Here is a 14,964-nt window from a genome sequence, read left to right as displayed (position 1 = left end):
CAACAGATGGAATCATTGGTATCAAACAACACCAATGTAAATCTCCATTCACCTGGAAAAAAAAGAATTTACAGATGGTGTGTAGGAAGCTCCTTAATTTCACTATTTTAAAAAGTAACTATAAAAAAGAGTGACGATAATACAAATTTAGAAAACACAAAAATTGTATTATACTATAATAAAAAAATTTTGTGTGTTAGTTCCATTGTGGTAAATTCATTATAAAAGATAGATAGTCCTTCAAATAAGACAAAATGTAAAATTTACTATATTTCTGCTTGTCAAATAATGTGTAGTCTTTAGCAAAAGCCACACTACAGGGGCTATTCCTAACAGATTTATAATGAGGATAGCTGTATCCAAAAACAAAAGCGCAGCTCTGACCACGTTGCGGGATTACACATGGGAGGGACTTTTCTAACCTTTCTCAGAGAAATTCTTCAAACTATACAGACATATTTCAATATATTCAGACAGTTTGAATTACATTTCATTCCTGTAGGAGTGAAATTGCTCACTTTGGACCTCCACTAAGTCTTCTTCCCAGAGACCCCCTGCCTAGCCTGGCTGGGACCCATGAGGCTTTGATGTGTTGATGATGGTGGTGAAGGTGACAATTCACACCTCTATGAGCTGGATAAAAACAGGCAGCTCACTTCTGTCCACAATTCCACAAGCATTTTGAGAGGAAAGGGAGATATGGAGAACTCTTTTGTGCCTCTCTACCAGCAGGATAACATATACCAGACCAATGCCACTTTGTACCAGTACAATTATCCCAGTTCTGAGGGATACAGCAGTCTTTCTCCTGCATCTTCCACAGACTCCAGTGGCTTATCTCCCCAATATACTGGTCACTCAACATCACAGGAATCATATGGTAACATTTCTATACCTTGTTCTCAGCCAACGAACTTGAAAATGCAGCCTAAAATTCCTTCAGAAAAGCAAACCAAGAAGATGAAAGGAAGATTACCCTACAGTCAAAGACAAAGTGCAAGTGAAAGAGAGAAGATGAGGATGAGGAACCTCTCCAAAGCGTTACAGAATCTCAGAAGATACCTCCCTCCATCAATAGCTCCAACAGACAAGACGCTAACTAAAATAGAAACACTTCAGTTGACTATACGCTATATATCATTTCTGTCAGCACAGCTGGGTCTCAGTGAAGAAGTATTGGAAGAAAGAAGACAAGCTTCTCTACAAAGGACAAGATGCTCCCATAGCATGAGTTGCTACATGGACATGAGTTGTTCACTTTGCTCAGAGCCTATAAAAGAGAATATGCCTATTTCAGCACCCAAAGAGCACATGCATTCAACAAGAGCCCCGGCTATTGACTCTACCTGGCAGAATATGCAAACCAGTTGCCAGATGCCATATGAATTGCCTCAGTACTCTGCATTACCAATGAGCTCACCACAGAACCATTACCCAGCAACCAGTATGGCATTGTCCCAGCCAACTAATGACTACTACGCCATAAGCCACCAGCACATGGTAAGCATCTCTTTATTAATTATATGTACATTGATATTTGTGTAGAAGCATTTGGGACCTTTGGAAATATAGTCTATTACTTATATATTGCCTTTGGTTAGTGAGTGTTTTAAGATCGTGAAGTAATAACAAAGGTTAAGTCCAGCACCAGAAACATAATTAAAGTTAAAAATCCAGTTTATTGATATGAATTAAAAATTCAGGAATACAAACATGAAGAATCCCACTTATATGCATGGAACTCTCTAAAAACCAGTCTCTTACTCGTAGCAGTATACTAAAGCAACAACGGTGAGTTTTTGTGTTGCTTTTGTATGCTGCTGTGAGTAACAACCCTTTTTGGGGGGGACAGGGTTTGATACATGTAAGCGGGAACCTTCATTTTTGCATTTATGAATTTGTAATTCATATCAATAATTTGGATTTCTAACCTTTTCTATTTTTCTGGTGCTGGACTTCACTCTTCTTATTACTCAATGTTTCATTTGAGATATGGCTCAGTGCATTTCTGTGCATCAACATACTGTCCATGGATTAATGTTGTATTGGAAATAGGTGGTGAGCTGCTTATTTTGTATCTGCTTTTGCTGTACACAGATCTTTACATCTTTGCAATCCCTGCTGATCAGCTGATTAAATGGGTTGCGATGCTCTGGTGAGTGCTGCAGCCTTTTCTCAGGTCTGTGACATCATGTAAATTGGCCTGAGAGCAGCTCAGTCTCAATCAAGCAAATGGGACTGAGCAGCAATACCATGCACAGCCACCATATAACCAATGTGAGTGATGTCACAGACCTGAGAGCAGCTCAGTCTCAATCAAGTACTGACCAGCAATACCTGGCAGAGCCACTATACAAAGTACGGCGCTGTGCCTGGTATGGACTGAAATTACAATTATACTTACCTTAGCACCATTGTCATTTCAATCAGCTGATCAGTAGGGATCCCATATGGCTGACTCCCATCGATCAACTATTGATGACCTATCCTAAGGATAGGTCATCAATAGTGCAGTGCTAGAACACCCCTTTAAAAGGCATAGTCTACTATAGAATTAAAAATAAATGTAACTATTTAGATTAAATGTTTAATGCACTGCCCCTGTACATTGCCTAAAGAAAATCATGTATTATGTATTTATTGTTAATATTACCCTAAAAGTTGTGATGTATTTATCAGGTCCCCTGTGAAGAGTATTCACACTTGGTGGAGATATGGAGGACAGAATCATCTCGCGTCTAAGCGTGAAGACAAGACTCAGTGCTTATAAAAGGCGGACTCACCCAAAGTATATTGTGCTTATATTATGCATATATGCATAGCCTATGTACTCATTGTATGGTTTTTATTCAGTTTGAATTGAATTTACAATATTTATGTCAAATATCTATTTATTAAATATCTATATTTTTCTAAATCATGGTTACCATTTATTTGAGAAAATAATAGGAACTTCGGTTTAAGGATTTGCTCTTCATTTATGTCCTTCCAGGACGCTGTACGTATGGAATACAGAAGAGTATTAATATATAACCTATAAACAAGCGGTAAAAATATGCAATAGACACAACAGACATGTAGAAAGTAACTGACTGGTTAACAGCGATCTGCTGTTCATGACCTATCCTGAGGATAAGAGGTATAGAGAAATTGTACTAGCAGCACCCCTAATGTATCCACTCTGGGTCGGGCTAAGTAATGCAACAGTCAAAGAGAAGGAAATCCAAACCTCTTTCCTATAAGCGTTTCAAGCAGAAAAGAAATACTTCGACAGCATAAGGGTTTAGTCACACGGGCGCATCGGCACTTGTACACGGGTGCCGATGCGCCCGTGTGACTGTGCCCTTACTGCAGAAAGAAGACGGCCGTACTTCAGGACGGACGACTCCCCACAGCGAAGGAGAAAGAACACATGACCGGCAATGAAGCCGGTCACATGTTCTTTCCTCCGACGCTGCAGAGAGTCCTGAAGTGCGGCCGTCTCCTTCCTGCAGTAACACGGGCGCCGATGCGCCTGTTTGACTAAGCCCTAAGGAGCTGCGGAATAAAAGTGGATTTATTTCCCCATAACAAAAAATGTGGTGACGATTCGACCGTGAGGGCACCAAAATGTTAATGCAAAAATCATTAATTGCTATTGTATATGATATGCTTTTTGGGGTCTTAAGCCTTATTTAGAGGTAAGCTGAGCTATGGAGATTAACTCTCACCACAAGATTTAGCGTGATCAAAGTAATCTGTTTATTGATCGACAGACAGCAGCTTTTATAGAGGCACATGATCTAATTACTATATTTTAAATCTATTATAATTAATTTATTACCATTGGTCAAAGAAACATAAACAGGCAAGATAAGGAATTTAACATAAAAATTGCTGAAGGGAAAGCAGTGCAGACGCAATAGAATCCTACATGATTAACTTCTCCGAACACAAATGTACTTTAATTATAAACAATAATTCCTTAGCGAAAGACAGGAAAACAGGGTGCAATGACCCGAGACATTCAATCTAGGGCCTTGGAGTGTTCTAATCATCGAGGTCCCTTCTTATTCTTCAATACATTTTAGCAAATCTTCTTAAAGGAAAAGTACAAAATAATTGACACTGAAGATGGCTACTTGCTCACAAAATAGCATAGGATAGAACATGGAGTCATATTCATTTTACTAACAGTACCTTATATAAGTGTTATGAATTTAATAAGAAATATATTTTTTAAAGCTGGATAACCCCCTTGACAAAACCGATGACAAATATTGATCAGTGATTGGTTTGTTTCAAAGACGTGATCATTTTTAGTGCGTGTATTTAAACTGTGATTCATAGGGTTATCAGGACATGATAAAGGAGGGATCGAAAACACATTTCCTGCTTGCGCTAGTAAGATGCGCTTTTATGATTTCAACCATATTTTAATAAAGAATCTCTTTTAATGGATTAACCATCTTGTTGTATCTCTACATGAAGTATACCAAGGAATGTAACCCCTACTATTCTACATGTGTTTCCACTTTAGTAAAATGTTGTAGAGTATGGATGCCAACAGCACAACATTCACCCATATAGGGCTGGACAGGTGAATTGCATAGCCATCATATGTTGGTCACGATCCAGAAGAAACCAACCTGGGGGCTTGCCCTTTGTGGTATGCGGCTCCTTTGTGTCCACCACGCATGCGCGGCTCACAACTGTTTTAGATAGCACATCCCTGCTATTTAGCAGTGATGGCACACAGTACGTGACCTCGGAGCTTTCCGCGCATGCGTGGGATATAAGTGACACCACTGAATACCTGGGAAGGATCTAACGCGAGATTTCGCTATCCGCGATGCATTATGGGTTACGGACATGCACAGTAGAGTCTGATGGACGCATCGGCATACACAGGTTGCAAATCGCTATGATGACACCAAGTATGGATGCAACTCACCTGCTTTTCGGAGGAGGTAATAACTGTCATGATACACACTGTGATTGGTTCGATTGTATATGTATGCACTATTTAAATGTGGTATGTTGCTGTGTGTCTTGCACTTGAAAAAGACTCACCAAGAGTCGAAACGTTGTTTTTACGTCTGGAGGAATAAACTTGTTTTACTTGCACCAAGTTGCTGCCATCCTTACCTTTCCTTTAGTAAAATGTTGTGGATGAAGCCACATCCTAAAATAGCATAGACGATTTCTGTAGTTGTAGGACTAGTAGGGGCAATAGCATTCATGGATGTATATTTCATAGGGTCTGTTCTGGTGACAGACTTACTTTATAGGGGTTGTGCCAAGTTATAAAGTTATTCGCTATTCACAGGACAGTGGATAGCTTTATGATTGGTGGGGTGCCGACCAAGATTCCGATCCTAAGAATGGGGGTCCAGTCAGTTCCCAAGTGAATGAAACAAATGTTACGCAGGCACGCTACTGCTCCATTCAGTATAATGACAGCACTGGAGATTGCTGAAGTGCTTGAACTTTGTAATCTTCGGGGCTCATCGAAGTGACTGCAGCAGCGGAGCGCCTGTGTGACTTCCGCTCCATTCACTAAGAGACAGACTGGAACCCCGTTCTCAGGATCAGTGGGGCTCCCAGTCAGACCCATACCAATCATAAAGTTATCTGTAAAGATAACTGTATATCTTGGCTCAATCCCTTTAAGAAACTAACTGCAACGTGCAATACAGAATAAATGTCCAAATAGTAACTTTGACCTTTGATCGTTCTTAGTATTAAAAAAAACCCTGTCTGAAATAATTCATCAAATGAGCAGAATGTATGACGGATTTACTGTTGCCCTTTTCAACGTATGATTAAATCTCTTCCTCTGCATTAATAATTCATGTGTTATTACTGCAATACTTTGACATATCTTAGTTTTTTGTTTAGTTTTTTTTTAAAGGAAAATTAATGGGACCTAAAAATATGCAACCCTGGGTTGTCTTATAATATTCCATTCTATTTAGGCCTCATGTCCACTTGCAAGCATGGAGTCCACTGCTGAATCCCGCAGTGAAATCTGCGTGTGCCCGCGGCCGTGGAGAGGTAAAAAGACATTTTTCTTACCTCTCCGGACACAGGAGGACTTTCGGATGTGCAGGCCGGATCTTCTTTCTTCTGGCCGGCGGATGTGCTCGGCACGCCGGAAGCGTGCCGCGCACATGCGCCATGCACAGCTTTTTCTTTTAAACCCCTGCTCTCACGCATATCTGCGACACAGCACAAAAGCAGCTGCGGCTGTGCCGCGGATATGGACGGCTTCCATAGGCTTTAATGGAAGCTGCGGGAGCCGTCCGTGCGGGAGACCTGCAGGGAAATGGAGCATGCTGCGATTTCTTCCCATGCGTGCGACCCGCACACGGGAAGTCATCCCATCCACATGCTTTCAGCTGCCCTACGGATGCTAATGCATCCCTATGGGCAGCAAGACTCACAGATCTCCCGTGCGGGGGCCACGCGCGGATTTATAAGTAAAATCCGCACGTGGACATTGGGCCTTAGGCTGTGAGTAAATCTGTTCTAATCTAGGTCCTACTCAGATTAGAGAGTGTTTGAAACTGTATTACAGTGCTTAATTTTAGGAAGGCAGATAAAACTGAAATTATTTGTTTCCTATTACTTATATAGCACCAACATATTCTGCAGAGTTTGCACAGAGATTATCAACTCTCATCATTCTATGTCCCCAATAGGCAATCACATTTCCCTATCTCAAACACACACTAGGGACAATTTCATAGGGAGGCAATTAACCTAGCAGCAGGGATGCTGCAGGGTCTTAAAAGACCAATGGCACAAGCCCCAATGTGTATGTGCCCAATTTCACCCCCTCCCCTCCACACACTCACACATGCATGCACGCACACTCCAAGGAAAAATGTTACAAGCTAGACGTAAATACACTGGCTCAGCTGCACCCTGTCCCTGGATGGATATTAACACAGCTGGCCTTAGCTACGTGCGACCTGCGCAGATGTAGGCTGGAGGCAATCTCCCCCTTAGCTCCGGTTGGCCAGATGATCTTCTTCCTTCGTACAGCAGCGTCCTACTCCTGGCTCTGTCTTCTTCGCTCTGATATTTTGAGTCACCGCTGTTAGCCTATCTGCACCCCTGCAATACAATCGCTTAGCTCTGTTACTGTATTTATGTTATGAGCTTGGTTCTAGTACTGTGTCTATGTACTGAGCTTGGTTCTGGTGCTGTATTTATGCACTGACCTTGGTTCTGGTACAGTATTCATTCTCTGAGCTGGTATGCTGCTATCTTGCTGCTTTCTGCACAAGCAGTGTACAGGCTGCTGTCTATCAGTGCACTATGTATAATTTTTTTCTTAGAACAGGAGCGCAGGTAAAAAAAAATCCATCTAACTTAAGGCCAGCCCTGGATATTAAATTAGTACATACAGGAGAATTCAGCACTGATCAGCCACAGTCACAGGCAAAGTACATAACAACTGTATCCAATGACTCGCAGGGACGTCTTCTCTGATTCTAGACATTCCCTTTCTTCATCTTCTCCATTCATCCATGAACACTTCTTTAAGCCATGATTCATCTCTGCAGAGATTGCTGATCAGACATGTTAGGTTATTCACTTTTCCATCATATTCCCAACCTTCTTAACACAAAGTCTCCATCCTGGTGTGCTAATAGTATCATCTTCCTGCTGCTCTAAATACTGTACCTGCTATACTCCCCACTATCCAAAATCCTGTACTGCAGAAGTTTACTAAGTCTGGCATTTCCTGCGTTGGGATTAGTACATTTTCCCATGGCACACGGTGTGCTGATTGCCTTTTCATATATTCAGCGCATCCCTGGCAGCTCCGTGCGCCTAGACATAAATGTAAGCCAGGTACATTTCTGGTAAAATGTAAAGTTTTGGTATAATTTACACCAGTTTTTGGCATAAATTATACATAAGTATGTCAGTCTAGGGTGGCCTTGCCCCCTCCCGACAAGACCTACCTACATTTTAAAAAAGTGGAGGGGCTCTCGCAGACAGGAGAAAAATTGCAAATTTTTGTGCAACTACACAATTGTGCAAAAATTTGCAACTTTATTTTTACATCAGAAACTGGTGTAAACCTTTTCATAAATGTGCCCCATAGTTCCCATGAGCATACTAGTACTGCACACATTGTGCCCCCTTCAGTAATTAGAGTTACGCATAGTGATCTCAAAATATGTGTAATTGTGTCTAGGAAATTGTGTCCCTGACAGTAGTAGTGCCACGGGCATACTGTGTCTCAAAATAATTGTGCCAGGCTGACAGAAATAATGCCTTCTAAGGTAAGGTACAGTGCCCTGGTGCAAGCACTGAGTCATGACTGATGTCACACCGTGATGTAAGTGGCAGACTGTTTTTGAGGGGTGGTTTGCCATTGCCTTCCACAGTCATCTTTTACCCCTCAGCAAGCTGGGTACTCATTTTACTGACCTCGAAAGGCTGGGTCAACCTCGAGCTGGCTACCTGAACAAAGTGGGGATTGAACCTGCAAACCTTCAGGTTGTGAGCGAGAGCTTAGGACTGCATTTCTGCTGCGTTAACACTCTGTGCCACACAAGGCTCATAATGCCTTCTAAACATCCTTACAAATAATTTTAGCAAGTAGATAGTGACCCTCACAAGGGTGCATTCCCACGAACGTATATCGGCTTGGTTTTTATGGGGGCGATGGAAGAGCCAGGAGCGGGAACTGAGCTCCTGCCTCCTCTCCGCCCCTCTGCACTATTTGCAATGGGGAGAGGCGGGGCGTGGGCGGGGCTAATTCTTGGAACTTAGCCCCGCCCCACCTCCTTTCATTGCAAATAGTGCAGAGGGGTGGAGAGGAGGTGGGAGCTCAGTTTCTGCTTATGGCTCTTCCATCCTCCCCCCCCCCCCTCTGCACACGAGCACAACGTATATCGGCTCGGCGTAAAAACCGAGCCGATATACGTTCATGGGAATGCAGCCTAAGGCCTTAGTCACACGGGCGTTTTTTCACGCGATTTGCGCATCGCATGACGGATGCGCATGCGCAAATCGCGTGACCGGTGCCGAAAAATCGGCCGAAAAATCTGCTCCTAGCCGCGTTTCATTAGAAACGGGCCGGAGCTGTCCAGCGCATTGCATTCAATGGAGCCGGCAATACAGCCGGCTCCATTGAATGCAAGCGCTGCGGGCGAGTGTGGGATGAATTGTCGGGAAGGGGTTAAATATATAACCCCTTCCCTGCAATGCATCCTGAAAAGTGAAAAAATAAAAAAAATGTATGTACTTACCTGCTCCTGGCAGCCGGAGATCCCCGCGGCCATCCTGCAGTGGGTGTGAAGGGGGTGCGACTCAGGCTTGCCCCTGATTGGCTCAGCGCTGAGCCAATCAGAGGCAAGTCTCAGTCACACCCATTCATGAATTCATGAATGGGTGTGACTGAGATCAGCCTCTGATTGGCTCAGGCTGAGCCAATCAGGGGCAAGCCTGAGTCACACCCCCTTCACACCCACTGCAGGACGGCCGCGGGGATCTCAGGCTGCCGGGAGCAGGTGAGTACATCCTTTTTTTTAATTTTTTCACTTTTCAGGATGCATTGCAGGGAAGGGGTTATATATTTAACCCCTTCCCGACAATTCATCCCGCGCACGCCGGCAGCCCATTGCTTTCAATGGAGTCGGCTGTATTGCGGCTCCATTGAATTCAATGGGCAAACATCGTTCTTCTCTGCCATAGCTGTTACAGCTGTGGCAGAGAAGAAGGATTTGTCTTCTATATGTTCTCAATGGGGTCGGCGCTGCTGCCGCCGGCCCCATTGAGCGCATATAGAGAAGAGAACAGGAATCGCAGATCGCAGATAGGTGCGATCTGCGATTTGTGTTCTCTAATTTATCGGACGAGCGCATAAAAAGCACTCATGTGTCCGATACCATTGCAAAGCAATGGTTTTAAAAAATCGCCGGACGCATGCGCATGCGCAAATCACGGCAATAAACGCCCGTGTGACTGAGCCCTAATACTGCTAAAGCAGAAGTAGTATGTGAGAAGAAAAGTGCCCCCATAAATAATTGTGTCAACCAGTATCCCATCAACAGTAATAGCGTTCTCCCACAGTACCCTGAAAAGTAACTATTCCAGGTTGTCTGCGCAATAATGCCCCCAAAATTGCCTCAAATACTAATAATTTACATCTACAGTGCCGTCATTAGTATTAGTGTCCTCAATAGGAATAATACGTCCCCTGAGTGCCTCCATTAGTAAAAGTGCCTGATTGGTAATAACACTCCCCCAGAGTGTCCCACTTATAATAGTTCACCCAACAATAAAAACATTCCTGCAAAATGTCCCAATTAGTAATAATGAATCCTCATAGCAATAATGTTTCCATTAGTATCAGTGCTCCTCCATAGTGCACCGAAAATTAAATGGACCACAAAGGGAAAAAAGGAATCCAAATGCATTCCATTTTGCGGTGCAGGCGACAGATCTGTCCTGTACTTACTGTAAATAGCTTCCAAGGAAAATAATTATAGATGCTAAATAAAATAATTCCTCCTAAGAAATGTGTTGCTACTTCCATGATAATAGAAGAGCCGTGTATTAGTCTCCTACGGAGTGTGTGGGTGCAGATTGTAACCGCATTCATGTATAATTACAGTGAAGAATAATTAGTTAATATGTATGTTGTTTCCACATTCAGCTACATAAGTGCAATGAACCACTCCTCATATGCTAAAAAATAAATAGGACTGCTATATGTATGTATTGTATTGTGCAAAGTTTTAGGCAGTTGTGGAAAAATGCTGCAAAGTAAGAATCAAAACTAGAAATGCTAATACGGTTGTTTTTTTTTTTTCTAATAGCAAAATGCAACTGGGATTTTGTGGGTTTATAGTCAGGTGACTAGTTGGAGCCATCGTCTTTCCTATGATGATGTCTGAGCGTTGGACACTAACAAAAGCCGGCAGAAGGAGAATCGATGCATATAAAATGTGGTGCTGGTGGAAATGATTAAGAAGACCATGGACAGCCGGGGGAAGAAACAGAGAAGTGTTGGATCACATAAAACCAGCGACATCGCTACTAGAGATGAGCGAGTGTACTCGCTATGGCAAACTACTCGAGCGAGTAGTGCCTTATGCGAGTACCTGCCTGCTCGTCTCTAAAGTTTCGGGTGCCGGCGGGGGCCGGGAGTGGCGGGGGAGAGCGGGGAGGAACAGAGGGGGGAGATCTTTCTCTCACTCTCTCCCCCCCCTGCTCAGTCCTGCAACTCACCGCTCTCCCCCGCTGGCACCCTAATCTTTAGAGACGAGCGGGCAGGTACTCGCATAAGGCACTACTCGCTCGAGTAGTTTGCCTTAGTGAGTATGCTTGCTCATCTCTAATCGCTACAAGCTAAAGCCACTAGACTGCGACTCACTTACTTTGGCCACGTCATGTGTGCAAACTCTCTAGAGAAGTCAATAATGTTCGGAATGACCAGTGGAACAAGAAGAAAGGGCCGACAAAGAACACGCTGGTTTGACACCATCAATATAGATACCAATATGTGCCTCAAGAAGTTAAAAAAGCAGTGCTTGACAAGGAAGCCTGGAGAATGTTCGCCCATAAAGTTACCAAGAGCTTGACCTGACTAAATGGATAGATTGATTGATTGAGTCAGGTGTATGATTAACCCCTTAGTGACCAACTCTGTTTGCGCCTTAACGACCAGGCCAAATTTTGGAAATCTGACATGTGTCACTTTAACATAGAATAACACTGTAAAGATTTTGCATATCCAAGTGATTCTGACATTGTTTTTTCACCACATGTTCTACTTGATTTAGGTGGTAAATGTAGACTGATAGAACTTGTGTATATTTATGAAAAGCGCCAAAATGTGGAACATTTTGAAGAAATTGTCATTAGTTCACATTTTCAACTGCAATATGCCAAATATGTGCAAACACACTGTACAAGTTTTTGATGAGGTATATATTACCATGTGTTTTTATTTTATTCTGGAAGTACATTGGAAAAACTTTAGTTTTTTTGACCATTTAGGAGACATACAAATGTAACATTACTTATTAACATTTTGAGGAACACTTTGTTTTCCTACACCAAGCCAAGATTGCAAAGGCTCATAGGTGTCAGAATTAGAGATACCCCAACAAATGACCCCATTTTAAAAAATACACCCCTAATGTATTCACTGAGGGGGGTCAGGAGTATTTTGACCCCACAGAGGAAAAAAATAAAATTTCATATTTTTGCAAATATGTCATTTTAAAGACAGATGTTTTTCCCTATAGTGCACAGATACCCCTGTTTGTCCTGTGTTCAGAAACATACCCATTGTATTGTGAAAACACATATGGGTGGTCACTAAGTGGGTTAACCAATTTTATCACATAGGTATTAATGCTCATCATTTTCATATGTAGATTGAAACATAGTCATCTAAAAGGGAAACAGCTGTGTAGGAGGCATAAAACTGGGTGAGGAACAGATAAACTCTGCTACAAAAATGAGATTATGGAAGATAGTTTCATATTACAGCTCATACACCATGGCAAAAATGAGGACAAGACACAAGGTGGTTATACTGCATCAGCAAGGTCTCTTCCATAGACACAATGGTCGGCCGAGGAGACTTAGTGCAGCAGAGGAAAGACACATCATGCTTACTTCCCTTCGAATACAGAAGATGTCCATGGGACCTATGGGACCCAGGTGCAATCATCTACTGTTCGGAGAAGTCTGACCGTAAGTGGTTATCATGGAAGAATTGCAGCCAAAGAGCCATTCCTTCAATGCAGAAACAAGACCACCGATGAGTCAAAAGTTTAAATATTTGGCTGCAACAGAAGGCAGTTTGTTCGCAGAAGGGCTGGAGAGCGGCACAATAATATGTCTGTGCAGGCAACAGTGAAGCATGGTGGACTCTCCTTGTAAGTTTGAGGCTGAATTTCAGCAAATGGAGTTAGGGATTTGGTCAGGATTAATGGTGTCTAGAGATGAGCGAGTATACTCGCTAAAGGCAATTGCTCGAGCGAGCATTGCCTTTAGCGAGTACCTGCCCGCTCGAGACTGAAGGTTCGGGTACCGGCGGCGGGCAGGGAGCTGCGGGGGAGAGCGGGGCGGAACGGAGGGGAGATCTCTCTCTCCCTCTCTCCCCCCTCGCTCCCTCCTGCTGACTGCCGCTACTCACCGCTCCCCCGCGCCGGCAACCGAACCTTCTGTCTCGAGCGGGCAGGTACTCGCTAAAGGCAATGCTCGCTCGAGCAATTGCCTTTAGCGAGTATACTCGCTTATCTCTAATGGTGTCCTTAGGGCACACACCAGCGTAATTTAATAATGTATCATGTGGTGAATGCGGTCAATAAAAGTACATTGACTATCACTGATTCATTCACAGTTGTGTATATAAAATGCATATAATACCGCGTATTACAGTCCTATTATTATCTATGGGTGTGTAATACACGCTATATATACACAATTACATTGCTCATGTGTGGAGTTTATATACCACATTGGTAAGTGACGGAGCGGGAGATTTAAAAAAAAAAAAAAGAATCAAGTCAGACAGCGCGTGACAGCGTGCGTGAGATACACTGTCTTGTGCGGTGAAAAATTGATGCCATACGTGGTAAAAGGCCCCGCCATACGCTTGTGTAAGCCGGCCTAAGCACTTAGAAATACAGGCAGATGCTTATCCATCATGTAATACCATTCTGCAGCAGGACAACCCCAAACATCCAGCCAATGTCATGAAGGCCAATGCCCACTACCGCATTTAAATTGCAGAATCCACATGGGGCACCCACATGGATGATAAGCAGTTCAAGCTGCCCATAGGGAAACATGGGCGTCCGCAACTGAATTAAAGCATGCAGATTTGATTTGCGGACCTTTGGGTGTGGAAATCAAATTGCAGAATGTTCCATTTCAGTGCGGTTTCCGCACGGACAGCTTTCATTGAAGTCAATAGAAGCTGTCCGCTCTGCGGCCCGTCCGTAATTAACATTGTGGATGGGCCGCGGATTTTGGAGAAAAGCGGGAGAAGAAAAAAAAAGACCCGGATGGGTAAGCAGGGTCCTCTGCAGCGGCAAGGTCGGATTCCGCTGCGGGCTCACCCATGCGGAGTCTGTCCCGCCCGTGGACATGAGGCCTAAGCACTATCTTTGGTGTAAAGAAGAACGTGGAGTCCTAGAAGTGATGATTTGGCCCCACAGAGCCCTGATCTCAGCATTGAGTCTAGCTGGGATTACATGAGGAGACAGAAGGATCTGAGTAAGCTACATCCACAGAAGATCTGTGCTTAGTTCTCCAAGATGTTTGGAACAACCTCCGTGCTGAGTTCTTTCAAAAACTGTGTGCAAGTGTACCTAGAAGAGTTGCTGCTCTTTTGAACGCAGAGTGGTCATACCAAAATATTGATTTCATTTAGATTTCTCTTTTATTCTTTCACTTTGCTAATTAACAAAAATAAACTACTAATGGGAACCTGTCTCCTTTCGAAAGCACCATTAACTAACTTCTGGTGCTGTTAGAATGGGAGGTGGCTACTCTTCCAGGACCCACCTTGTATAACCCTCATGTAATACCGATATGCAAAACAGGCAAAATAAATAGAATTAGTGGATATCAACCCTTCTTCAGCCCCTCCAACCTGCCCTGCCATACTGCTGCCATCTAGAGGTGCTAAACAAAACTGCAAGTCCCTCTGACCTCACTGTAACTACTGGAGGAAAATACCTTCACGTCAGACAAAGGAGACACTTTCCCTCCAGCACTTCCAGGGACTTGCACTTCTGTCTATCACCATTAGATGGCGGCAGTGCAGCAGACGCTATTGTCCCTCACATTGCTGGTAAGCCCGTAGTGAGCGCAATGTCTCTATATAGAGTGGCTGGCTCCGTCCCCCCTCTCTCTCCTTCCCCCGGGGTTGCTATAGAAACGCCCCCTCCATGGTCAGGGAACTCACTTGTTGCTATGGCAACACCGCAACGT

At 43.4% G+C, this 14,964-nt stretch overlaps 1 protein-coding gene across 1 annotated transcript; it reads left to right on the top strand.

Moving 5' to 3' along the window:
* The first annotated feature begins 699 nt into the window (after positions 1 to 699).
* Positions 700 to 1,545, top strand: LOC136610130 (mesoderm posterior protein 1-like). The gene has a single exon (XM_066589389.1). The coding sequence runs from the start codon at positions 700 to 702 to the stop codon at positions 1,543 to 1,545; it is 846 nt and encodes a 281-aa protein (XP_066445486.1).
* Positions 1,546 to 14,964: the final 13,419 nt, after the last annotated feature.

This window comes from Eleutherodactylus coqui, chromosome 2, assembly GCF_035609145.1.
Source record: "Eleutherodactylus coqui strain aEleCoq1 chromosome 2, aEleCoq1.hap1, whole genome shotgun sequence".
NCBI classification, from domain to species: domain Eukaryota; kingdom Metazoa; phylum Chordata; class Amphibia; order Anura; family Eleutherodactylidae; genus Eleutherodactylus; species Eleutherodactylus coqui.
The sequence above is the reverse complement of the archived record's forward strand: the minus strand, read 5'-3'. Positions and strand labels throughout refer to the sequence as shown.

Coding starts and splice junctions, on each gene's coding strand:
- LOC136610130 (XM_066589389.1), top strand. CDS start 700: ATGGAGAACTCTTTTGTGCCTCTCTACCAGCAGGATAACATATACCAG.